The sequence below is a fragment of the Papio anubis genome, chromosome 17 (genome assembly GCF_008728515.1).
Source record: "Papio anubis isolate 15944 chromosome 17, Panubis1.0, whole genome shotgun sequence".
Taxonomy (NCBI): domain Eukaryota; kingdom Metazoa; phylum Chordata; class Mammalia; order Primates; family Cercopithecidae; genus Papio; species Papio anubis.
In genome coordinates, this window is record NC_044992.1 from 46,362,209 (window position 1) to 46,389,466 (window position 27,258).

General features: G+C 42.1%; 1 protein-coding gene across 6 annotated transcripts in view; it reads right to left on the reverse strand.

Moving 5' to 3' along the window:
* FBXL20 (F-box and leucine rich repeat protein 20) overlaps nucleotides 1-27,258 on the reverse strand; it is a 152,002-nt gene that overhangs the window by 25,432 nt on the left and 99,312 nt on the right. For 3 of the 6 annotated variants that reach the window (XM_031657066.1, XM_031657067.1, XM_021928290.2), the window contains 6 exons: nucleotides 22,943-22,997; nucleotides 20,034-20,108; nucleotides 17,519-17,613; nucleotides 15,337-15,405; nucleotides 3,560-3,655; nucleotides 478-604 (listed from right to left, as the gene is read on the reverse strand). In XM_031657066.1, coding sequence (XP_031512926.1) covers nucleotides 478-604; nucleotides 3,560-3,655; nucleotides 15,337-15,405; nucleotides 17,519-17,613; nucleotides 20,034-20,108; nucleotides 22,943-22,997 — 517 coding nt within the window. The remainder of the gene's footprint in view (nucleotides 1-477; nucleotides 605-3,559; nucleotides 3,656-15,336; nucleotides 15,406-17,518; nucleotides 17,614-20,033; nucleotides 20,109-22,942; nucleotides 22,998-27,258) is intronic. The other 3 variants (XM_031657069.1, XM_031657070.1, XM_031657068.1) reach the window with 2 other exon arrangements.

The following is a 27,258-nucleotide window of genomic DNA, read 5'->3' on the forward strand; positions in this document are numbered from 1 at the left end:
TCCGCCTCCCGGGTTCACGCCATTCTCCGGCCTCAGCCTCCCGAGTAGCTGGGACTACAGGCGCCCACCACCTCGCCCGGCTAGTTTTTTGTATTTCTTAATAGAGATGGGGTTTCACCGTGTTAGCCAGGATGGTCTCGATCTCCTGACCTCGTGATCCGCCCGTCTCGGCCTCCCAAAGTGCTGGGATTACAGGCTTGAGCCACCGCGCCCGGCCTGACCATGGTGTATCTTTAATATAATCTTATCTTTCCACCTTATCTCCCTCCTCCTCAAGTCTATTTTTGGTTGGATGTTAATTCTTCTCATTCTTTTGTCCTAAGGAAAACACTTTAATCTTTGGTAAGCATTTGTCTTTGGTCAATAATACACACAACTAACCTTTCCCTCCAGACAAACATTTTGGGGCTGCCTATAAAGAACTCATGATTCGTTCATGATTCTTCTGAATTTCACGAGCCCTACATGGAGTATTACCTGTGTGCAGCCTTTTAAGAATAAGGCCTTGAGACCCCCACAGCCCCTCACTAGTGCTTGAATGCCATCCTTGGTTACTTGGTCACACCAGGAAATGTTCAACTGCTCCAACAGTGGACATCCCTCACTAAGGATAAAACAAAATAAGAGAAACATATCACTAAATCCAATTCCAAAAACACCAACGTCTCAATTTACTGGCTGTTTAGTAAAGGAATGGAAACATTCCCATTTTTTTCCCACAAGAAAAAATATATTTACCTAAGGTATATTTAGAAAAAAAGCTGATTTATCAATGTGGTATTCACATGGGACTATATCATTAGCAGGATCATCTAAAATCCAGCTTAACCAACAAACACAAAGCATTATAATGTTTTTCAGATTTATATTCCTTTTGTACTTATCACATATCTCAAAGCTCTCTAGACAGAAAATGGAAATTAAGTGATTTATTCTAGCTTACAGAGTAATTAATAAAGAGCTCAGATTCAAAACCAGATTCTCCATCGAGCAATGCTATTACCGGTTGAGTATCCCTTATCTTAAATGCTTGGTACCAGAAGTGTTTCAGATGTCTAATTTTGCAGTATTTGCATTATACTCACATAGTTGAATATCCCATATCTGAAAACCTGAAGTGCCCCAATGACCATTTCTTTTGAGGGTCACATCGATACTCAAAAAGTTTGGGATTTTGAGGCACTTCAGATTTTTCTTTTTTTTTTTTTTTAAGACAGGGTCTCGCTGTCACCCAGGCTGGAGTGCAGTGGCGCCATCAGGGGTCACTACATCTGTGACCTCCATGGCTCAAGTGATCCTCCCACCTCAGTCCCTCAAGTAGCACCCAGCTGCATTTTGGATTTTTGAAATAGGGATATTCAACTCACAGTACCAAAGTAGTAATGAAGGCTTTTAAACTTTTATTTTAAAAAATTACAAAGGCCCTGTGTATTTCCTTGAGATGTTTCTAGGCCGGGCGCAGTGGCTCACGCTTGTAATCCCAGCACTTTGGGAGGCCAAGGTGGGCGAATCACGAGGTCAGGAGATCGAGACCATCCTGGCTAACATGGTGAAACCCCGTCTCTACTAAAAATACGAAAAAAAAAAATTAGCCGGGCGTGGTGGTGGGCGCCTGTAGTCCCAGCTACTTGGGAGGCTGAGGAGGAGAATGGCGTGAACCCGGGACATGGAGTTTGCAGTGAGCCAAAATCGCGCCAGTGCACTCCAGCCTGGGCAACAGAGCGAGACACCGTCTCAAAAAAAAAAAAAAAAAAAAAAAAAAAGAGATGTTTCTAGAGTACTGCTTTTGTAGGCTGAATTTAGGATATCTTATGTCCAATCTCTGCCTTCAAACTACTAGTTTCATCGTTGATTCCATCTACTCTTAACAGTTTAGCTTCGTATTTGGATTATGGATGAATTCCAAGTTTTCTATAATATTCTTCAGAAAACACTCCATAAATTGTTCGAAATATTCCTGCCTGCCGAAAAGACCCAGAAGATAAAGCCATGATATCCCAGTTCAAGTTCATTCTCCAATATTAATAGTTTAACTTCAGGAAGGTGACTTTAGGAAGCCTGTCTGAACCTCTCTTAGTCTAAGATTAGCTCCATACCTCTATGTTTTCCCAAAACTGACGTACTCATTCCTATCATAGCATTTATTCCACAGTAACAGTTGACTGTGAGCAACTTAAGGGCAGCAATATCTTACTCAGTTACATCTGATGGTTGCATTACAGTACCTGGCAGTCAACAACTTTCTAGATTTTCTTAGCTGTAAAATGCCCATCCACTCTACTTCACAAAGCTTTTAAATAAATAAGATCATTTATGTGAAAATATTTTATAAATGATAAAAGTTGTTATATTATCAAGTTTATTAGCCTACACAGCAAACCGTCTTAGGTACATGTGTTCAATATTCACAAAGAAGGTCTAAAAGGAGCCACATTTTAGATTATTTATACTCTACTTAACTAAATTTGTATTTCTTTTTTCTTGAGATGAGGTCTCGTTCTGTTGCCCAGCCTAGAGTGCAGTGGCACAATTATAGCTCACTGCAGTCTCAACCTGCCGGGCTCAAACGATCCTCCCGTCACAGTCCCCTGAGCAGCTGGGACTACAGGGCTATGCCACCACGCTTGGCGAATTTTCTTGTTTTTTTTAGTAGAGACAGGGTTTCCCTATGTTGCGCAGGCTGGTCTAGAACTCCTGAGCTCAAGTGATCCTCCTACCCTGGGCTTCCAAAGAGCTGGGATTACAGGTGTGAGCCACCACACCCAGGGCCTCAGGGACCCTTTTTAAAGCACTTTATATACATCAGGTTGAGCCACATGTAGCTGTCATTTTTATAACATGAAAACTGTCAAATACTAGCAAAACTTTATATGGTGTCGCCTAATACCTCGTTAAACCTTAAAATGTTATGAGGTGAGAAGAAAAAGTTCAGAAAGGTTATGTTTGCTTAAAGTACCTGGTTAATAATCTGGCTCCAGATACTTGTTTTAAGCACTAAGCTATAATAACACGTGCCCTTTCTTTTTTTGTTTTTTTTTGAGATGGAGTCTCACTCTGTCACCAGACTGGAGTGCAATGGCACGATCTAAGCTTACTGCAACCTCTGCCTCCCTAGTAGCTGGGACTACAGGTGCACGCCACCACACCCAGCTAATGTTTATATTTTTAGTAGAGACGGGGTTTCACCATGTTGGCCAGGATGGTTTCAATCTCTTAACCTCGTGATCTGCCCGCCTTGGCCTCCCAAAGTGCTGGGATTATAGGCATGAGCCTCTGTGCCCGGCCTTATTTTCTTTTTGAAAATAAGACTTCATAAAAATCTAATTGTTTATTTATAAACTGTACTACCCTGTTCAGAAATCCTAGTTACCTCTAGTCATTTCACTTTAGTATGTCCCATAACTGTAATCAGGGCAAGTGGTAAAACAAAATATCTATTCTGAACTACAGAATATATCCATAAAACAGAGTTGCCTTCAATTCCAACTTTATATCAGTTATTTTTTTAAAGTATGTATTTTTTTCTGATTACTGGACATGCTTATTATAAGAAATTTACCTCAGAGCTTTTAGAGACATGTTTGTTATTGATGTACAGGAAGCCAAGTCAAGGTGCCTGAGTTTGGAACAGAACTTGCTAAGGCTAGTACATGTACTGAAAAATGGAAAAAGGAGAAAATAATGAATAAACAAGACAAGTACACATCCTTGGTATATCAGACACTGTTCTCATTAAACATATGTGTATATATAAGAACTGTAAAATTTTCATACCCCTAAAAAAGCAGTTACATATCCTAAGACCCTTCACATTGAGGAAGAGACAGATACCACTCACAAAGAAAAAAGGTTGTGCTGTATATGAGAATTTGCATGAGGGGAAGATGGTGTTTGATTCATATTTTAAAATGTTAACAGCAATTGACAACATGATACTTATGTGATTTCTAAGAGATCTATATGCATTTTGCAAATCTAGAAACACCAGAAGCTAATGGCTATCTACTAGCACATAGTCAAACATGAAGAAGAAAAGCTCTGCATATTTTTCACTTAAATCCCTACTCAAGATAACCTTTTGCATAACAGTAATGTAGGAAATGGATTTTTGCAAGGTATACAAAAGATGGATGATGGACTGATATTGGGCTGAAAAAAGTAAGTTTATGTATTAAAAACTTTTCTCTGGCGGTCAAGTTCTCATTTTAAATTTTAACAGATCATGAAAAACTTCAAATACAAACACGAGTAAATAATACAGAGAACCCACATGTACCATCAGTAAACTTCAACATTTATAAATACTATTTTTCTTTTTGAGACAATCTTGCTCTGTTGCCCAGGCTGGAGAGCAGTGGCGCAATCTAGGCCCACTGCAACCTCCACCTCCGGGTTCAAGCGATTCTCATGCCTCAGCCTCCCAAGTAGCTGGGACCACAGACACACACCACCACACCCAGCTAATTTTTCATATTTTTAGTAGAGATGGGGTTTTGCCATATTAGCCAGGCTGGTCTCCAACTCTGGGCCTCAAGTGATCCACCTGCCTCAGCCTCCCAAACTGCTGGGATTACAAGTGTGAGACACTGCGCCTGGCCCAACATTTATCAGTATTCTACTATTAAATATTTTTATTTCTTGGGAGGCTGAGGTGGGTGGATTGCCTGAGGTCAGGAGTTCTAGACCAGCCTGACCAACATTGTGAAACCCCGTCTCTACTAAAAATACAAAATTAGCTGAGCGTGGTGGCACATGCCTGTAATCCCAGCTACTGGGAAGGCTGAGGCAAGAGAATGGCTTGAGCCCAGGAGGCGGAGGTTGCAGCAAGTCAAGATTGCACCATTGCACTCCAGCCTAGCCAACAAGAGCAAAACTCCGTCTCCAAAAAAAAAAAAAAAAAAAAAATTTATGCCATCTCTTCTTCCCCCCTTTTTTATTCCAGGATTTTAAAGCCAATTCCAAACATATCATTTTACCTGTAAATATTTCAGTATCTATCTATATATATTTTTTGAGACAGAGTCTTGTTCTTATCGCTCAGGCTGGAGTGCAATGGCACGATCTTGGCTCATTGCAACCTCCGCCTCCTGGGTTCAAGCAATTCTCCTGCCTCAGCATCCCAAGTAGCTGGGATTACAGGTACCCGTCACCATGCCCAGCTAATTTTTGTATTTTTAGTAGAGACGGGTTTTCGCCATGTTGGCCAGGCTGGTCTTGAACTCCTGACCTTGTGATCCATCCGCCTCGGCCTCCCAAAGTGCTGGAATTACAGGCATGAGCCACCGCGCCTGGCCTTGGTATCTATTTCTGATAGGTAAATACTTTAATTTCTTAATATCATCTGATGCTGAAATGTGTTAACTTTTCTCCAATTATATCATAAATGTTTTTGACAAGTTGATTCGTTCAAATTAGGATCTAAACAAGAGTCACACATTCTCTTTGGCTGATATGTCTTCTAGGTCTTTGTGTGGGCCAATGTTTTCATTTCTTTTTTTGTTACAGACAGGGTCTCACTCTGTCACCCTGGTAGGAGTGCAGTGGCACTACCATAACTCAATGTAACCTCCAACTCCTGGGCTCAAGCGATCTCCTACCTCAGCCTCCTGAATAGCAAGGACTACAGATACGTGCCATCACACCTAATTAAAAATTTTTTTTGTAGAGACAGGGTCTAACTATGTTGCCCAGGCTGGTCTCAAACTTTTGGACTCAAGTGATCCTCTTGCCTTGGCCTTCCAGAGTGCTGGGATTACAAGCATGAGCCACCACACCCGGCTTGTTTTCATTTCTTTTGAACAGAGTCTTAGGAATGTAATTGCTAGATCCTATGGCAAAGTTATGTTTGACTTTGAAGAAAACTGCCAAACTGTTTCCCAAATTGGCCATACCATTTTACATTCCCACCAGAAATTCATGAGGGTCCCCGTTTTTCCAAATCCTTGCCAATACTTGGCATTGTCTCTCTTTTTGAATACAGTTATCTTAGTGTGTATGGAGTGGAATTGCATTGTGGTTTTACTTTACAATTCTGTAATGAAAACCTTTTCTTGGCCGGGCGCGGTGGCTCAAGCCTGTAATCCCAGCACTTTGGGAGGCCGAGAAGGGTGGATCACGAGGTCAGAAGATCGAGACCATCCTGGCGAACACGGTGAAACCCCGTCTCTACTAAAAAAATACAAAAAACTAGCCGGGCGAGATGGCGGGCGCCTGTAGTCCCAGTTACTTGGGAGGCTGAGGCAGGAGAATGGCGTAAACCCGGGAGGCGGAGCTTGCAGTGAGCTGAGATCCGGCCACTGCACTCCAGCCCGGGCGACAGAGCGAGACTCCGTCGCAACAAAAAAAAAAAAAAAAAAAAAAAACCTTTTCTTTCTTTTCTTTTTCTTTGCTTTTTTTTTTTTTTTGAGATGGACTCTCACTCTGTCACCTGGGCTGGAGTGCAGTGGCGTGATCTCAGCTCACTGCAACCTCTGCCTCCCACGTTCAAGCGATTCTTCTGCCTCAGTCTTCTGAGTAGCTGGGACTACAGGCGCGTACCACCACACCCAGCTAATTTTTTTTGTAGTTTTAGTAGAGACAGGGTTTCACTACGTTGGTCAGTCAGGTCGCAAACTCCTGACCTCAAATGATCCCCCCGCCTTGGCCTCCCAAAGTGCTAGGACTGCACGAATGGTGAGCCACTGCACCCGGTGTAAATACTTTTTCTTATGCTTACTTGCCATTCATATGTCTTTGGTGAAATGTCTATCTAAGACTTCAGCCCATTTTTTTTCGTTTAATTGTCTTCTCATTATTAATTCTAAGAGCTCTCTATATATTCTTGAGAGAAGCACTGTTATTAGATATATGACCTGCAAATACTTTCTCCCAGTCTGTGTCCTATCTTTTCATTTTCTTTCTTTTCTATCTTTTAAATTAGAGTTGGAGTCTCACCAGAAACACCAGTCAGGCTAGATTTGATCTTCTGGCCTTAAGTGATCCTCCTGCCTCAGCCTCCCAAATAGTTGAGACTACGGGTGTAGGTCATGGTGCCTGGCCTTTTCCAATTTATTATTTTTATTTTATTTTTTTCCTCAGACAATCAGGCAATGTGACCTTTTTTATTTAAGTTAATAGTATCTTCAGAAGCATATTTATTTATGTATGTATTTATTTATTTATTTAGACAGAGTCTTGCTCTGTCGCCCAGGCTGGAGTGCAGTGGTACGATCTCGGCTCACTGCAACCTCCGCCTCCCAGATTCAAGTGATTCTCCTGCCTCAGCCTCTGGAGTAGCTGGGAGGCACGTGCCACCACGCCTGGCTAATTTTTTGTATTTTTAGTAGAGACAGGGTTTCACTGTGTTAGTCAGGATGGTCTCAAACTTCTGACCTGGTGATCTGCCTGCCTCAGCCTCCCAAAGTGCTGGGATTATAGGTGTGAGCCACCGTGCCTGGCAGAAGCATAAAAGTTTTTAATTTTAATGAGGTACAATTTATCATTTTTTTCTTTTATAGCTTGTCTATGTGTGGGCTCCTTTTTAGGCACTTTATTTTAGTCCACTGACTGATACGTTTATGCTTATACCACCAGCACATTGTCCTGATGACCGTTCCTGTAATAATAACCCTTCAAATCAGGTAGTATAAGTCCCCAGACTTCACAGTCTATCAAAATTGATTTTGTTATTCTAGAACCTCTGAATTTGCACATGAATTTAGAACCAGCCTTTCAATTTCAACAAAAAAACCTATTGGGATTTTTTATTGGAACTGCACTGTATCTGTAGAACAATTTAAGGAAAACAAGTATCTTAACAGGTTCAGGCCTGTAATCTCAACACTTTGGGAGGCTGAGGCAGGCAGACTGCTTGAGCCCAGGCGTTTGAGACCACCTTGGGTAACATGGTGAAATTTTCTCTCTACCCAAAATAGAAAAATTAGCCGGGCATGGTGGCACATACCTGTAGTCCCAATTACTTGGGAGGCTGAGGTGGGAGCCCAGGAGATGGAGAGTGCAGTGAGCTGTGGTTGTGCCACCACTGCATTCCAGCCTGGACAACAGAGCAAGACCCTATCTCAAGAAACAAACAAAAAAACCCCAAACCAAAACAATATTGAGTTTCTAAATCTATATGTATGGGGCCAGGAGTGGTGACTCATGCCTGAAATCCCAGCACTTTGGGAGGCCGAGGTAGGCGGATCAGTTGAGCACAGGAGTTCAAGACCAGCCTGGCCAACATGGTGAAACTCCGCCTCTACTAAAAATACAAACAAAAATTAGCCAGGCATGGTGGCAAGCGCCTGTAATCCCAACTACTTGGGAAGCTGAGGCACAAGAATTACTTGAACCCAGGAGGCAGAGTTTGCAGTTAGCTGAGAATGTGCCACTGCACTCCAGCCTGGGCAACAGAGCGAGACTCAGTCTCAAAAAAAAAAAAAAAATTTGTATGTTTATTTCTCCATTTATTTAAGTCTTCTTTTTAAAATTTTCTTTTCTCTAACTTTTGTTAGTGATCATTTTATAATTTTCAGCGTATATGACTTACACATTATTTTTATTAGGTTCATCCTTATATATTTTATATTTTTGGGTACTACTATAAATGATATATCTTAAACTTCATTTTCCAATTGCTGACTGCTAGTATACAGAAATAGAATTGAGTTTTGCAAAGTAGTCATGTATCTCATTACTTTGCTAGAATTCAATGGATCTAGTAGCTTTGTAATAGATTCCATGGACTTTCCTATGAATCCAATTATACCATTATGTGAATGCCTTTTATAATCCTTCCTCTATTGCATTAGGCACAACATCCAGTACAATGTTGAACAGCTGTGGTAAGACCTGATATCCTTGCCTTGTTCCTGCTGTTAGGGAATCTTTCATCTCAGGAAGTCTTTCATCATCAAATATGATGTTGTAAGAGATTTTTTCACATATATACTTGATCAGGTTGAAGAAGTTACACTATCTTATTTGTCCATAAACTTTTTTTTGAGACAGGGCTTCAGTCTGTCACCTAGGCTGAAGTGCAGTGGCATGATCACAGTTCACCATACCCTTGACTTCCTCGACCCAAGAGATCCTCCCACCTCAGCCTCCTGAGTAGATGGGAACACAGGTGTGCCCCATCACGCTCAACTAATCTTTTATTTTTTGTAGAGACAGTCCTACCATGTTGTCACTGGTCTCAAACTCCTGCGCTAACCCTCCTGCTTTAGCTTCCCAAAGTGTTGGGATTACAGGTATGAGCCAAAGAACTCAGCCTTTGTGTTCTTTCTTGACTAATCTAGACAAAGGTTAATCAAGCTTATTCATTTTATTTTGAAGAATCAACTTTTACTTCATAAATTTTCTCCATTCTGTGCCTTTTTTTTTTTTTTGAGACACAGTCTCGCTTCTGTCGCTTCAGGCTAGAGTGCAGTGGCCATTTCAGCTCATTGCAGCTCCACTTCCTGGGTTCACCATTCTCCTGCTCTTCCCAGCCTCCGAATAGCTGGGACCACAGGCTCCCACCACACCCGCTAATTTTTTATTTTAGTAGAGACGGGCTTTCACCATGTTAGCTAGATGCTCTCCATCTCCTGACCTAGTGATCCACCACTAGCCTCCCAAAAATGATGTGGGATACATATGAGCCACCGCTACTGGCCACCTATTTTTTATTTCATGGATTTCCAGTATTATTTCCTTCCTTCCTTTGGATTTAATTTACTTTTTTCTACTTTTTTCTTCCTTTTTGGTAGGGAGGGAGGGAGGAGAGAGGAGAGACTCTTTTCTAGCTCTCTAAGCAGATTAGATCCTTGATTTTAAAACTTTTCTTTTTTGAGATGGAGTCTCACTCTGTCGCCCAAGTTAGAGTACAGTGGCACAATCTCAGCTTACTGCAACCTCTTGAACTGGGTTCAAGCAAGTCTCCTGCCTCAGTCTCCCAAGTATCTGGGACCACAGACAGGCACCACCACACCAGGCTAATTTTTCGTATTTTTAGTAGAGATGGGTTTTTGCTGTGTTGGCCAGGCTGTACTTAAACTCCTGACCTCAAGTGATCTGCCTGCGTTGGCCTCCCAAAATACTGGGATTACAGGCATGAGGCATGAGGCACTGTGCCCGGCCAAACTTCTCCTTTCTAATATTAGCATTTGATGCTATACATTTTGCTCTAAGCGATACCTTAGGTGCATTCCACAAATTTAAAAAGTTACATATTCTCATTATCACTCAATGGAGCATATTTTCTAAATTTCTTTGTAAGTAATTCTTTGAACTATGGGTTATTCAGAAGCATGTCATTTAATTTTCTAATCTTCCAGGTATCTGTTATTAATTTCTACTTTAATTTTGTTGAGGCCACAGAACATACCCAATATGATTTTAATCCTTCCAAATGTATTACATTTTGTTTTATGGCCCATTATTTGGTTTGTCCTATTGAATATTCCAAATGTACTTGAAGAGAATGTTTATTCTGATGCTTTTTGGTGTAGCAATCTATAAATGTCAATTATATTAAGCTCATCATTGATAGTGTTGCTGAAGTCTTCAATAGCTTTACTGCTTTTTGGCATACTTGTTTTATAAGCCAGGGGTACTCTTTAATACCTTTTTTCATCTAATCTTTTTCCTTAAATTTACTCCATCTGATATTAATGTCCACTCCAATCTTCCCAATTAGTATTTATAATAGTATATATTTTCCCATTCTTTTACTTTTAATATATTTTTTAATTTTTGCACATATTTGTACCTGTTATTTAAAATTTTTTATTTACTTACTTTTTGAAATGTGGTCTTGATAGGTGGCCCAGGCTTGAGTGCAGTAGCTATTAACAGGCATGATCACAGTGCAATGCAGTCTCTAACTCCTGGTCTCAAATGATCCCCCTGCTTCAGCCTACCAACTAGCTGGGATTACAGGCGCATACCACCATGCCTGGCTTGTAACTGTTATTTTTAAACTCCTTATTGCTTAGTTCTATTTCAGTCATTTCTGGGTTTATTTCTTTCCTTTCTTTCTTCTTTTCCAAGAGAGTTTCGCTTGTTGCCCAGGCTGGAGTGCAATGGCACCATTTTGGCTCACTGCAACCTCCGCCTCTTCTGGGTCTATTTCTATTGATTGGCTTTTCTTCTGGTTTTGGGTCACATTTTCCCACTGCTTTGTTAGAATTTTTGATTGAGTGACAAATACTCTGTATGCCACACTGCTGGGTATCTGGATTTTGATGTCTTCCTTTAAAGAGTGTTGAGCCGGCCGGGCGTGGTGGCTCAAGCCTGTAATCCCAGCACTTTGGGAGGCCGAGACGGGCGGATCACGAGGTCAGGAGATCGAGACCATCCTGGCTAACACAGTGAAACCCCGTCTCTACTAAAAAATACAAAAAACTAGCCAGGCGAGGTGGCGGGCGTCTGTAGTCCCAGCTACTCAGGAGGCTAAGGCAGGAGAATGGCATGAACCCGGGAGGCGGAGCTTGCTGTGAGCCGAGATCCGGCCACTGCACTCCAGCCTGGGTGACAGAGCGAGACTCCGTCTCAAAAAAAAGAACTAAAAAAAAAAAAAAAAAAAAAAAAGAGTGTTGAGCCATGTTTTGGCAGGCAGTTAAGTTTGTTTTGGATCAATTTCTTTCTTTCTTTTTTTTTTTTTTTGAGATGGAGTCTTGCTCAGTCGCTCAGGCTAGAGTGCAGTGGCATGATCTCAGCTCCTGGGTTTGAGCGATTCTTCTGCCTCAGCCTCCCAAGCAGCTGGGATTACAGGCACATGCTACCATGCCTGGCTAATTTTTGTACTTTTAGTAGAGATGGGGTTTCACCATGTTGGCCAGGCTGGTCTTGAACTCCTGACCTCAGGTGATCTGCCCACCTCGGCCTCCCAAAGTGCTGAAATTACAGGCATGAGCCATCGTGCCCAGTCTGATTCTTAAAATAAAATAAAATAAATAAATAAATAAATAAAAATATTTAATAGAGCAGGTCTAGTTTAGCCCTACTACCAAGGTGTAATCTTTCTGGAGTCTTTATTGAATGTCCCAGGTGTTCAATGAATTTTCTCCATTTTGGGTGGGTGGAACTTCATCCAACCTTATTAAGTCCTAGAAATTATTTGGCTTATAGTTTCCCAGTAATTGTTTTTTTCCTCACTAGATCTTCTTTGCCAACCTGTGTGGGGTCTCATCCTGTGCATGCAGAGTTTACTATTCAGCCAAATCTACATATGGCATTGTCTGAAAAATGCCTCAGTCACAAAGTGAGGATAATCATATGGCTCACTTCATTTGTTTCTCAGTCTTGTGCTACATGTACGACATCCTAAACTGGTCTTCTAGGTTTTGTTTAGTTTTCTAGTTGTTTACAGCAGGAGGGCAGTTATTATCACTGTGAGAAGCAGAAGTCTACTTGGATTTTTTTTTTTAAGACATAGGGTCTCACTATGTTGGCCAGGCTAGGCTCAAACTCCTGATCTCAAGCCTCCCAATGTGCTGGGATTACAGGTGAGAGCCACCACACCTGGCTGCTTCTTCATTATTTTTTGAGATAGGGTCTTGCTTTGTTGCCCAAGCTGGAGTGCAGTGACACATATCTCAGCCACTACAACCTCTGGCTCCCAAGCTCCCAAGCCCAAGCAATCCTCCCACCTCAGGCTACCAAGTAGCTCGGACTACAGGCATGTACCACCATGCCTGGCTACTTTTTTGTATTTTTTGTAGAGGTGGGGTTTCGCCATGTTGCTGAGGTTGGGCTAAAGCAATTCACCCACCTCGGCCTCTCAAAGTTCTGGGATTACAGGAGTGAGCCACAGTCCCCTGCTGCTTCTTTGATTTAAAAAATTTGTGTATTTCAAGGCTAATACTGTGTTTAAAATAGTGTATTTTTAAATTCACTAAAACGTGGAAATGTGAATACTGACAACTGGTTATCTGATGATTTTAAGATATTGTTTTTAGAGCAGTGATAAAGTTAATGCACTTACGGCCAGGCATGGTGGCTCACACCTGTAATCTCAATACTCTGGGAGGCCGAGGCGGGCAGATCACCTGAGGTCAGGAGTTCCTGACCAGCCTGGCCAATATGGTGAAAACCTGTCTCTACTAAACATACAAAAATTGGTCGGGCATGGTGGCACCCCCCTGTAATTCCAGGTACTCAGGAAGCTGGGCTGGGATCGCGCCACCGCACTCCAGCCTGGGCAACAGAGCAAGACATCATCTCAAAATAAACAAACAATAAAAGTTAATGCACTTACATGAGAGACTTTAATTGTTAAAGAGTACATACTGAAGTACAGATTAAATAATATGATGTCTAGGACTTTTCTTCAAAATAAGATAAAATGAGAGAGGATAAGTGGGTGGAGTTATTCATGAAACAAGACTGGCCGTAAACTGGTAACAGTTAAAGCTGAGTGATGGGCTCAATACACTTTTTTGTCTACTTCTGTATATGTTTCAAATTTTCACATTTAAAAAAAGTCAGCAGAAGTAATTTCTGTGTGACTATAACTCCAACTTGGGTTCAAGGGGTTTTTTTCTTTGAGCCAGAGTCTTGCGCTTTCGCCCAGGATGGAATACAGTAGTGTGATCTCAGCTCACTGCAACCTCTACCTCCTGGGTTCAAGCAATTATTGCGCCTCAGCCTCCCAAGTAGCTGGGATGTGCCACCATGCCTGGTTAATTTTTGCATTTTTAGTAGAGATGGGGTTTCACCGTGTTGGCCAGGCTGGCTTGAACCCCTGACCTCAAGTTATCCACCCACCTCAGCCTCCCAAGGTGCGGAGATTTTAGGCCTAAGTCACTTGCACTAGGCCAGTTCATGCATTTTTAATTTGTAGGGATTGCTTTCATTTCTTTTTGACTTAATTTTTGTTTGAATGATGTAAAATATTTACATGGCTATTAAACGATAAAACATAATTCAGAGTTCTCCCTTTTATCCCTGTCCCTTGTGTTTTCTCACTTCCCCATATAAACAACTATTTTTACTTACTTTATTTTTGATTGGCATTTCCATTCTTTTTGAAAATAAATAAATATGGATATATATATATATATATGTATTAAGTCTTCTGGCCCTACAAAAGGTGTATTATACAAACTCCTCTGCAGTTTCCTTTTCTTCATTTAACAACATGTCCTCAAGATCACTCCAGAGTATTATATAGAGATTTTCCTCATTACTTTTATTCAACCAGTACTCTACTGATAGACATTGGGTAGTTTCCTATCTTTTGCTATTACAAGTAATGTAGTAGCCTTGCACATATATATTATGTTTTCGCCAATGCATCTTGAGGATAAGATAGATTCTGACAAAAAATATTAATTACATGTCACTTTTCTAGATACCAAGTGGTCAAATTCTTAATCTTTATAACATAAGTACTCAAAGGAAACAAAAATTAAAAGATAATTTATCTAAAGCAAATGTAGTTCTGTTGGTATAAAGTAATGGTGGGGGAAGAGGTTAGTATATTTCATCTCTCACAGTAAAGGTTTCCAAATCAATCTATAGGAATACTTATTAGTAGAGGCCGGGCGCGGTGGCTCATGCCTGTAATCCCAACACTTTGGGAGGCCAAGGCAGGCAGATCATGAGATCAGGAGATCGAGACCATCCTGGTTAACACAGTGAAACCTCGTCTCTACTAAAAGTACAAAAAATTAGCCAGACGTGGTGGCATGTGCCTGTAGTCCCAGCTACTTGGGAGGCTGAGGCAGGAGAATCGCTTTAACTCAGGAGGCGGAGGTTACAGTGAGCCAAGGTTGCACCACTGTAGTCCAGCCTGGGCGACAGAGCGAGACTTCATCTCAGAAAAAAAAAAAGAAATACTTATTAGTAGAGTTAATGAATAACTACCTTCTAGGTCTAATTTCTGGGACTGTAAGCCTCTTGAGGATGAAGAATTAAGCTTAATTTCCTTCAGATCATGACCAACAGAGAGACAGCACCGTTTAGTGAATCATTTTCATTTAATAACTGTTCTCAGGACTGATTATCATAAGCTGTTTAGTCCTCTAAGATTTTAATCTTTTCATAGAATTATGTTTACTGTGGCTTTTAATTGGTAGCTACTAGTATCTTGAAATATAAATAATCCCAGTAATATGTATTATTACTATCCCTACTGTATCTACATTGACGACAATTATTGAAAGTTTCACCTTAAATATCAAAGATAGAATTCCAAAACAAGTTTCTCATTCCATTTCTACTTTGATGCTGCTTTCTCTTTTAAAAATATCTTTCCTCTACAAAACCAATATAAAATTTGCTAAATATAGTTAGTGGCCTGAATTTAAAGGTAGTATCAGCCAGACATAAGGGGCTATGACTTATCCTTCTAAAACATAAAATACTTACGCGTCTGTTGTCTTTGTACACCCATTTAGATTCAGTACTTCAATGTTCCTGCAGTTTTGTGCAAAGGTTCTTTATAGGAAAGAAAGTAAGAGGTTTCAAATGAAATAAGCAAAATTCCAGTCATTAAAAAAGCAATAAAATATATTATTATCGGTAATATTGATTGTTGATAACTGCGATACTGTGATATAAAGGAAAAACATGTATTTGGTCTTCATCCTCGGTTCTTGGCATCCAGTCCCTAAAATCTTTGTAATTTCCTGAGTGATAGTATCTTTTGTTACAAGTTGGTGAAAAGTAATCGCGGTTTTTGCCATTACTGTTAATTAACAGTAACTGCCATTATTGTTAATGGCAAAAACTGTAGTTACTTTTGCACAAACCTAATATAATATTTGGTCTTCAATCATGTCTGTGATCAAGGAACCTCTGTAAAAACCCCTAAATGATAGGGATCAGAGAGCTTCTGGGTTGGTGAATGTAACCACATGCCAGAAGGGTAATATACCCCAATTCCATGGGGACAGAAGCTCCTGTGCCTGGGACCCTTCTAGACCCTGCCTTATACACCTTTTCATATTCCTTCCACCTCAGCCTCCCTAAATGCTGGGATTACAGGTGTGAGCCACTGAGCCTGGCCATGATTTTTTTTTTGAGATAGAATCTCTCTCTGTCGCTGAGGCTGGAGTATAGTGGTGCCATCTCAGCCCACTGCAGCCTCCACCTCCCAGGTTCAAGCGATTCTTCTGCCTCAGCCTCCTGAGTAGCTGGGATGACAGGCATGCACCACCATGCCTGACTAAGTTTTTGTATTTTTAGTAGAGACAAGGTTTCACCATGTTGGTTAGGCTGGTCTTGAACTCCTCATCTCAAGTGATCCACCTACATCAGCCTCCCAAAGTGCTAAGATTACAGGCTTGGGCCATCACACCTGGTTTAAATTAATTTTCAATTATAAATTCTTCAAACATAACTTTAAAAATTATTTTAAATTAAAAAATAAATGATTGCTTATTTATTTATTTTTAAAGACAGGCTGGAGTACAGTGGTGCAATCACAGCTCACTGTAGCCTCAACCTCCCAGGCTCAAGTGATCCTCCTACCTCAGTCTCCCTAGTAGCTTGGTTTACAGGCATATGTCACCTAACCTGGCTAATTAAAAAAAGTTTTCTAAGGCCGGGCGCGGTGGCTCAAGCCTGTAATCCCAGCACTTTGGGAGGCCGAGACGGGCGGATCACAAGGTCAGGAGATCGAGACCATCCTGGCTAACCCGGTGAAACACCGTCTCTACTAAAAAATACAAAAAAACTAGCCGGGCAAGGTGGCGGGCGCCTGTAGTCCCAGCTACTCGGGAGGCTGAGGCAGGAGAATGCCGTAAACCTGGGAGGCGGAGCTTGCAGTGAGCTGAGATCCGGCCACTGCCCTCCAGCCTGGGCTACAGAGCGAGAGTCCGCTCTGTAGAGACTCCGACTTGCCATGCTGCCTAGATTGGTCTTATACTCCTGGCCTCAAGTGTAATCCTCCCATCTAGCCTCCCAAAGTCCTGGGGCCACTGCCCAGGTTAGGGTTAACCATAACCCTAAAAAAGAACTAGGCTGGGTGCGGTGGCTCATGCCTGTAATTCCAGCACTTTGGGAGGCTGAGGCAAGAAGACTGTTTGAGTGTAAGAGTTCGAGACCAGCCTGGACAACAAAATGAGACGCTGACTCTATAAAAAAATTTTAAAACTTAGCCAGGCGTGGTGGTACATGTCTTTAGTCACAGCTACTCAAGAGGGGGAGGATTGCTTGAGTCCAGCAGTTCAAGACTGCAGTGAGCCATGATTATGCCAGGGCACTCCAGTGAGCCATGATTATGCCAGGGCACTTCAGCCTGGGTGACAGTGTGAGACCTTGTCTCAAAATACAAAATAAAAATAATTAATTAATTTAAAAAAACTTATTCAAAGCTCCAAAAGAAACACTTATGATAGGGAATGTAGGATTTTTTCAGGCAGTACTTGTTCTTGTTTATTGTTAAAACTACATTTCTTATTACTGGATATTTTCAGATTATAAGCAATGTATGTGTGGTTGCATTTTTAACAACTTAGTAATTTTAAAACGATTTTAGCCTTTTCTGGGTGAGATGGTGCTGCTCTTCACTTCCATCAAGAAGATTAATCAACAGTTATGTTTTCACCTTAATGCATTGTCTCCCACTCCAAGACATCCACGAAGACTTAACTTTCGTAAAAAGCCCCCACATCGTTTTGAAATATTCTCCACTACTCGGCCCTGTAAAAATAGACAGGCAAACAAAAAGATAACCCATCTCATTACTTTAGAAAAGAACACATCCTCACTTTTAACGATTTATAAACAACGAGAAAATGCTTTTATTATGACCTAATTAATTTAATAGGAAAATTGTAACTTACCCTGGGAAAGCTTTCCTGATTAAGCCACAGCTACTGAAGTACAGCAACTACATTTATTTTTTTGTATCTTTTCCAAAATGTTTATTATAGTACTCTGCTTATAGTAGGGACTCAATGAACATTTAACAAAAACTGGCCAGTTTTGTTTTGTCTGGGCTGGGCACAGTGGCTCACACCTGTAATTCCAGCACTTTGGGAGGCCGAGGCAGGTGGATCACGAGGTCAGGAGATCAACACCATCCTGGCTAACACGGTGAAACTCCATCTCTACTAAAAATACAAAAAATTAGCCGGGCGTGGTGGTGGGCACCTGTAGTTCCAGCTACTTGGGAGGCTGAGGCAGGAGAATGGCATGAACCCAGGAGATGGAGCTTGTAGTGAGCCCAGGTCTCGCTCCACTGCACTCCAGCCTGGGCGACAAAGCGAAACTTGTCTCAAAAACAACAACAACAACAAAAGCTGGCCAGGCACAGTGGATTCCGCCTATAATCCCCGCACTTTGGGAGGCTGAGGCGTATGGATTATCGGAGGTCAGGAGTCCACATGGGCCTGGCTAACATGGTAAAACCTAGTCTCTACTAAAATACAGGACTAGCTGTGTGATGGTGGCTCATGCCTGTAGTCCCAGCTACTCGAGGGGCTGAGGCATGAGGAACGTTTGAATCCAGGGAAGCAGAGGTTGAGCAGTGAGCTGAGATTGCACCACTGCACTCCAGCCTGGTGACAAAATGACTCTGCCCCAAAACAAAAACAAAAAAGCTTGCTGGAAGAATTTTGTGCGATGCCAGTTTCTTTATTTTACGCCCATGAAGGCTGAGAATTGTGAAAACACGCCGGGCTGCATTCGCCCGTAATCCCAGCACTTTGGGGAGTCGGTAGACGGCTGATCAGCGCCAGTCAGAGATCAAGACCATCCCAGCTAACAGAGTGAAACCCCATCCTTACTAAAAAAAAAAAAAAAAATGCAAAAACTAATGAGAGGGCAGGCGCTCTGTAGTCCCAGCTACTCAGGAGGTTGAGGCAGGAGAACATGGAACCCGAAGGAGGAGCTTGGAGGATTGATCCGCCACTGCACTCCAGCCTGGGCTTAATGAGCGAGATCTGCCTCAAAAAAAAAGAGAATTGCAAAACAAAATCCAGTGTAATGTTAGGTGGGTATTATTTTTATTTTATTTTATTTTTATTTATTTATTTTTTGAGACTGAGTCTCGTCAGCTTCCAGGGCTGGAGCAGTGACTGGATCCAGCCTCACTGTAAGTCTGGCCTCTGGTTTATTTTCATTCTCCTGCCTTCCAGCCTCCCGGTAGCTGGGACTGACGCAACCCACACCCGGCCCGCTTGGGTTTTTGTATTTTTAGCAGAGATGCGGTGTTTCCCACCATGGTGCTAGCTGTGGGATGGTCTCACCCTCCTGACCTCGTGATCCGCCCGTCTCGGCCTCCCAAAGTGCTGGGATTACAGGCTTGAGCCACTGTGCCCGGCCATGGGTATTATTTTGAAAGCACTTCGGTTGGTTTCAAACTCCTGACCTCAGGTGATCCGCCCACCTTGGCCTCCCAAAGTGCTGGGATTAAAGGTGTAAAGTCATCTCACGTGCCCTCAAAAAACCTTATTTAATCCTCAAGACGCCACGAAGAAGCTATTATTTCTACCTTCCTGATGAGAAGGATAAGAACAACAGAGTTCAAATTCAGTTTAAAATAATTTAAGGGTAAGCCATTCTCCATTTTATAGGTGATGGCTATACTAAGAGATAAAACATGGGGGGGAAAAGTGAGAGGAGGAAAAAACCTCTCTCTGTAGCAAAAACAATTCAATAAATGGCTTTGGCTTAATTCAACCTTTGTCCTCCAAGAAACTGGCTCCTCAAGAATCAAAACACGTATCTCAAAAATATATATATACAAACGCCATCCTAACAAGTTATAACTCTCTTTGTTCTTCAGTAAACAAATATAAAATGTCTTCACTAAAATAAGCAAACATAGATTCAATGTTTCCACTGCAAAAACAAACTTTTAGTCCTATTTCAGGACCAAAGAATCCTATTTAGTCCTATTAATACTAAGTAATTGTATTATTTCAGTGAAATAATCTGGCTCATTCTCAAAAACTGCAGAAACTCTTGGGAACTCTAGAGGTTCCTGTAAACTTCAGATGCACTGAAAATAATATTTCCTCTCCCTAAGGAAAATGAGATTAATATGGTCAGGGCTAATCTGTTCCATGCTGTAATTACTAACATGAAAACTGGGGCCACACACCACATAATTATACCTCAATATCCCTCTGGAAATCAAATAGGTCAATTCGCTGCCAGTTACTGCCATCCAGAGCCAGAACATTCCAGGCCTATTTTAAAGAAAAAGAGACAGAATGAGCAGAAGCTAAAATTAAGGGGAAAAGGCAGCAATATTCAAGTTCACAATTCAACCAACTAATGACTAAAATGGATCCAAAAATTTATCAGGCCCTACCCACTTACTCCCAAATGATGTATCTTACTCCTGACCCATACTGTATTCTCCAATTAGATAATCTCATAAATGAGTGGGTACTAGAAACTAGCAGCTACAAAAGATCTTAGGCCAGGCATGGTGACTCAAATTTATAATCCCATCACATTGGGAGGTCAAGGTGGAAGGATCACTTAAGCCCAGGAGTTCCAGACCAGCCTGGGCAATATAGCGAGACCCGATCCCTATAAAAAAAATTTAAAAAGTCGGCCAGGCGTGGTGGCTCACGTCTGTAATCCCAGCACTTTGGGAGGCCGAGGCGGGCAGATCACCTGAGGTCAAGAGTTTGAGACCAGCCTGGCCAACATGGTGGAACCCCATCTCTACTAAAAGTACAAAAATTAGCCGGGTGTGGTGGCATGTGCCTATAATCTCAGCTACTCAGGAGGCCGAGGCAGGAGAATCACTTGAACCCGGGAGGCGGAGGTTGCACTGAGCCAAGATTGTGCTACTGTATTCCAGCCTGGGCAACAGAGCTAAACATCTGGGGTGGGGGGGGAATTTAAAAAATTAGTCAGGCGTAGTGGCACACACCTGCAGTCCCAGCTACTCGGGAGGCTGAGGTGGGAGGATCGCGTGAGCCTGGGAGGTAAGGGCTGCAGTGAGCCATGATCTCACCATTGTACTCCAGCCTGGGTGACAGAGCAAGACCTTGGCAAAAAACAAAAACAAGACTAACCCTCCCTCCCCCTGCCCACACACACTGAAATTAGAGAAGGAAAGGGCAGGTTGTGATAAGTATCATGCCGCAAGGTGTTTTCTAACTGGAAAATTCTAGTTTCTAATACCAAAATGAGACAAAAGTTCGGTTGATGAAAAGCAAGTCTTTCTTGTATCCTTAAAAATATGATCCTTAAAAAAAATATCCTTCTATCTGGAAAAATATGAAGGTAAAACCAAACATCAAAGGGGACAGTACTCTGAATACTGCTCTATTCTCACTCTTTTTCTATATATAGAGTATATATAGAGATAAATATATGTATTTCTTGAGACAGGTTATCACTCGGTCACCTGGGATGGAGTGTAGTGGCTCAATCATGGGTCACTTGCAGCCTTGACCTCCCCAACTCAAGCAATCCTCTCACCTCAGCCTCGCAAGTAGCTGCAACCACAGGCATGCATCACCACACCTGGCTTTTTTTTTTTTTTTGAGACGGAGTCTCGCTCTGTCGCCCAGGCTGGAGTGCAGTGGTGCAATCTTGGCTCACTGCAAGCTCCGCCTCCTGGGTTCACATCATTCTCCTGTCTCAGCCTCCCAAGTAGCTGGGACTATAGGCACGCGCCTCCAGCCTGGCTAATTTTTTGTATTTTTAGTAGAGATGGGGTTTCACTGTGTTAGGCAGGATGGTCTTGATCTCCCAACCTCGTGATCCGCCCGCCTCAGCCTCCCAAAGTGCTGGTATTACAGGCGTGAGCCACTGCACCCAGTCTTAATTTTTAAAATTTTCTGTAGATATAGGGCTCCCTATGTTGCCCAGGCTAGTCTTGAACTTCTGGCCTCAAGCAATCCTCCCATCTTGGCCCCTCAAAGTGAAGGGATTATAGGTGTGAGCCACCAGGCCCGGCCTTAGTTCAGTACTTCTTTGCTATCTATATCCTATCACCTGGTAGGACTTACAACTGTGATACAGTGATTTGGGACTTAGAAAAGATACTATCATTTCTCTGAAACTTTGTATTTTATTATTTTTTTTGAGACAGAGTCTCGCTCTGTTGCCCAGGCTGGAGTGCAGTGGCACGATCTTGGCTCACTCCAAGCTCTGATTCTGCATTAACTGAATCTTACTAAACAGAATTACTGGTGAAGCAAATTTATCCATCGAGACTATCTGGTATGTGTTACGTATGTATTCTGTTGGTGCTGGAAGATGTCTGTGTGCCTATCAACATGCGACTTCATGTAAAGTTTCTTCATGTTCACCGTTCTTAGCAAATGCAGTTTCAATCCATAGACAGCCAGCAGTGGATGTTACTACAGGAAAATGCAGGATTAAAATTGTCCTTGTGTAGGCCAGGCACTGTGGCTCACACTTGTAATCCCAGCACTTTGGGAGGCTGAGGTGGGCAGATCACGACGTCAGGAGATCGAGACCATCCTGGCTAACACGGTGAAACCCTGTCTCTACTAAAAATACAAAAAATTAGCCGGGTGTGGTGGTGGGCGCCTGTAGTCCCAGCTGCATGGAAGGCTGAGGCAGGAGAATGGCGTGAACCTGGGAGGTGGAGCTTGCAGTGAGCCAAGACTGCACCACTGCACTCCAGGATAAGCGACAGAGAGAGACTCCACCTCAAAAAAAACAAAAAAACAAAAAAACTGTCCTTGTGTAAAAAATAAATAAATAAATAATGAACTCGGGAAACATAATAAAACAAGATTTCATCACAATTTTGAGTCAAGTCTAAACTTTCAATATGCATGTTTATTGTTTTTTCATCGAAAATGTTTCCTGTTTATATTATGCAAATAAGAGATACAAAAAGTCAGAGATAGTATATATAGTAGAATCCCATCATAAATTTACATGGGCTTGCGTATGTCATTGGTGAAATAATATCCTTTAAAACATGAAAACATACAAGTAACACCTAAATAGGTGGCCTATGAAAGACACTGTTATTATCAGTACGAAGAAGGGGTCCCCGTGTAACTATGTCAACCATACTTACCCTGGAGACCTGAGCACAGCGGCACAGGGTAACAACATCTAGAAAAGAAAATATCCTAAAAAGAAAAGAGAGAAAGACAACTTTTATTGTATGATAAAGTAGTTGACCTTTATTTATTTTGAGACAGGGTCTCACTCTGTCAGCCAGGCTGGAGAGCAGTGGCATAACCACTGCTCACTCCAGCCTCGACTTCCTGGGGTCAGGTGATCTTCCCACGTCAGGCTCCTGAGTAGCTAGGACTACAGGCGCCTGCCACCATACCTGGCTAATTTTTAAATTTTTGTAGAGACGGGGTTTCACCATGTTGCCCAGGTTGGTCTCGAACTCTTGGGCTCAAGCAATCAGCCTCCCAAATTGCAAGGATTACAGGTATGAACTACTGCATCCGGCCAGTATCATAAAGTAGTTGCTCTTGATTTTAGCACAGAAATAACTGACTACATGTATATACACACACAAACACAAAGGCAGTTCTTTAGAACACACACACAAAATGCTTGAGCAATCTGTGAAGATAATACTGCCCATATAAAACACAGCGGGAAAAAATGTTTTACTTGATAATGTACATACAGATGCTGACCAAGTTCAATTACCTACACCAAAGGATAATAAATAATTTCTAGCTGGTTTTTTTAAAATACAAAAAAAAAAAAAAAAACTTTCCACCTAAAATTATCAAAAGAAAGAAGCTAGGGGAAGGATCTTTCTTTTGTTTTGTCTTGTTTTGAGACAGGGTTTCACTCTGTCACGCAGGCTGGAATGCAGTGGCACAATCACAGCTCACTGCAGCCTTGACCTGGGCCCAAGCAATCCTCCCACCTCAGCCTCCCAAGTAGCTGGAACAAGAGGCACATGCCACCAAGTCTAGGTAATTTTAAAAATTTTTTTGTAGAGATGAGGGTCTCCCTATGTTGCGCAGACTGGTTTTGAACTCCGGAGCTCAAGCAATCCTCCTGCCTCAGACTACCAAAGTGCTAGGATTGTATGTATGAGCTACCATGCTTGGATGGGCAGGATTTTTTTATTTGAAACAAGGTCTCACTCCTGTCGCCCAGGCTGGAATGCAGTGGTGCAGTCATCATTCACTCCAGCCTCAATCCCCCAGGCTCAGGTGATTCTCCCACCTCGCCTCCCAAATAGCTGAGAGTACAGGCGCATGCCACCATGCTCAGCTAATTTTTGTTGTTGTTGTTGTTCTTTTTTGTTTTGTTTTGTTTTGTTTTGTTTTTGAGACAGAGTCTCACCTGGTTGTCCAGGCTGGAGTGCAGTGGCATGATCTCGGTTCAAGTGATTGTCGTGCCTCAGCCTACCAACTAGCTGGGATTACAGGTGCCTGCCACCACGCCCGGCTAATTTTTGTATTTTTAGTAGAGATGGGGCTTCACCATGTTGGGCAGGCTGGTCTCAAACTCCTGATGTCAGGTGATCCGCCCTATCTCAGCCTCCCAAAGTGCTGGGATTACAGGCGAGAGCCACCACACCCAGCCCCTGATGGGAGGGATCTTAATGAAGTATTTTACAGTCATGAAGGAAAAAAGATAATTTAATGAAGCCTAAAAAGCAGCAATGAAAAATGTTAAATGTCTAGAAAAAAAAAAAACCCAGAAACAAAATAAAATATAAATTAAAAAAGATCTCTACATATTTCATTCTAATTTAATAAATTACAAAACTCTTTTAACACAGCAATGTTAGAAAATATTTACTGTCTAGAATTTTTCTCAGTCTTATAGAAGGTAAATAAATACTTATTTTGAAGTAGACCAGTAAGTTAATTTGCTTAAAGCCTGATAAACCACACCATAAGCTACCTGTGAAAATAGGCCAGGGAATCCTGGAAATAAAAGTGAATGGGAGATCAGGCAAGGTGGCTCATGCCTATAATCCCACCTCTTTGGAAAACTGCTAGAGGCCAGGAGTTCAAGACCAGCCTGGGCAACACAGTGAGGCTCCCTGTTTTAAAAAAGAAAATAAAAAACATAGCTTTGGCTAGGCATGATGGCTAAAGCCTGTAATTCCACCATTTTGGGATGCAAGGGCAGGAGGATAACTTGAGGCCAAGAGTTTGAGACCAGCCTGGAAAATACAGTGAGACTCTGTCTCTACAAAAATTTTAAAAATTAAGCTGGGAACAGTGGCTCACAGCTGTAATCCCAGCACTTTGGGAGGCTGAGGTGGGTGAGTCATCTGAGGTCAGGAGTTCAAGACCAGCCTGACCAACATGGTGAAACTCCGTCTCTACTAAAAATACAAAATTAGCCACGCGTGGTGGTGGGAGCGTCTGTAATCCCAGCTACTCAGGAGGCTGAGACAGAAGATTCACTTGAACCTGGGACATGGAGGTTGCAGTGAGCTGAGATCATGCCCTTGTACTCCAGCCTGGGAGACAAGAGTGAGACTCTGTCTCAAAAAACAAAGTAGGCCGGGCGCGGTGGCTCAAGCCTGTAATCCCAGCACTTTGGGAGGCCGAGGCGGGCGGATCACGAGGTCAGGAGATCGAGACCATCCTGGCTAACATGGTGAAACCCTGTCTCTACTAAAAATACAAAAAAACTAGCCGGGCGTGGTGGCGGGCGCCTGTAGTCCCAGCTACTCGGAGGCTGAGGCAGGAGAATGGCCTGAACCTGGGAGGCGGAGCTTGCAGTGAGCCGAGATCTCGCCACTGCACTCCAGCCTGGGTGACACAGGGCGAGACTCCGTCTCAAAAAAAAAAAAAAAAAAAAACAAAGTAGCCAGGCATGCTGGTATATGCCTGTAGTTCCAGCTACTTGGGAAACTGATGCAGGAGGATCTATTGTGTTCAGTTTGAGGCTGCAGTAAGCTACAATCATAGCACTGCACTCCAGCCTGGGTGACAGAGTGAGTTCTTATTTCTTTTTTTTAAGATGGAGTTTCGCTCTGTCACCCAGGCTGGAGTGCAGTGGCACAATCTCGGCTCACCGCAACCTCAGCCTCCTGCGTTCACACGATTTGCCTGCCTCAGCCTCCAGAGCAGCTGGGATTACAGGCACCTCACCAACACACCCAGCTTTAAAACAAAAGTTTTAAATTTTGATGTTATCCACTTTATCTATTTTTTCTTTCGTTTCCTCAACTTTTGGTGTCAAATCCAATAAATCACTGCTAAACTCAATGTCATGAAGTTGTTCTGCTTTCTTCCAAAGATTTTATAATTTTAGTTCTCAGATACAGGTCTTTGCAAGACCATTTATTGAAAAGACTATACTTTTCCCCACTGAATGGTCCTGGCATCTTTGTCAAAAATCATTTGACCATATATGTGAAGGTTTATTTCTGAACTCTCTATTCTATTCCACTGGTCTTTGTCTGCTTTATGCCAGTATCACACTATTTTTAAATATTTTCAGTTTTGAAGCAGAAAGTGCTTTTGGTGATTGAAATATTTGCATGATGTCAGAAAAACTATTAATAGCAACTGAACTGGTTTCAAGAATCTTTCCTTATGTTTTCTTACACATTTACTTCCTCTAACAGATTTCTGATATTTTGATTTCTCTCCAACTATAGAGGCCCATGTAAGGGACTATTTAAAACAGATAATAAGTTAAATAAGCTGGGAGGGTTAAGCAAGGAGCAACATGGAAAGCAAATATAACTGATCTATATCCTGCAATCTCAGCAAGACACCAGCAAGGGACAGGAAAACCCCTGAATAAAAGCCCAGAGAACAATTATAGTGAATAATGTCTAGAGAATCTGCCTTCTCTAAGGAGAACCAGATACATGGATAGAAAGGGGGGAAACATCTAGTTAAAATGATGAGCAATCTCTGAAACCGTGGTTATAATTTTTCAGCTTGCCTGAAATGAAAGAAAAGCATTCTGGCCGGGCGCGGTGGCTCAAGCCTGTAATCCCAGCACTTTGGGAGGCCGAGATGGGCGGATCACGAGGTCAGGAGATCGAGACCATCCTGGCTAACACGGTGAAACCCCGTCTCTACTAAGAAATACAAAAAATAGCCGGGCGAGGTGGCAGCGCCTGTAGTCCCAGCTACTCGGGAGGCTGAGGCCGGAGAATGGCGTGAACCCGGGAGGCGGAGCTTGCAGTGAGCTGAGATCCGGCCACTGCACTCCAGCCTGGGCGACAGCGCGAGACTCCGTCTCAAAAAAAAAAAAAAAAAAAAAAAAAAGAAAAGCATTCTGATTTGGAGGTTGTTGAGTTTCATTCGAAAAACATTTTTACCACCTGCCACCTACAGGCACTTAAGTCCCTACTGTTAAGTAGCTCATGGCATAGGGGCTGGAGGTAGATATAAAATAAGTAAAATATATGTGAAAATTTCAATTAGCGAT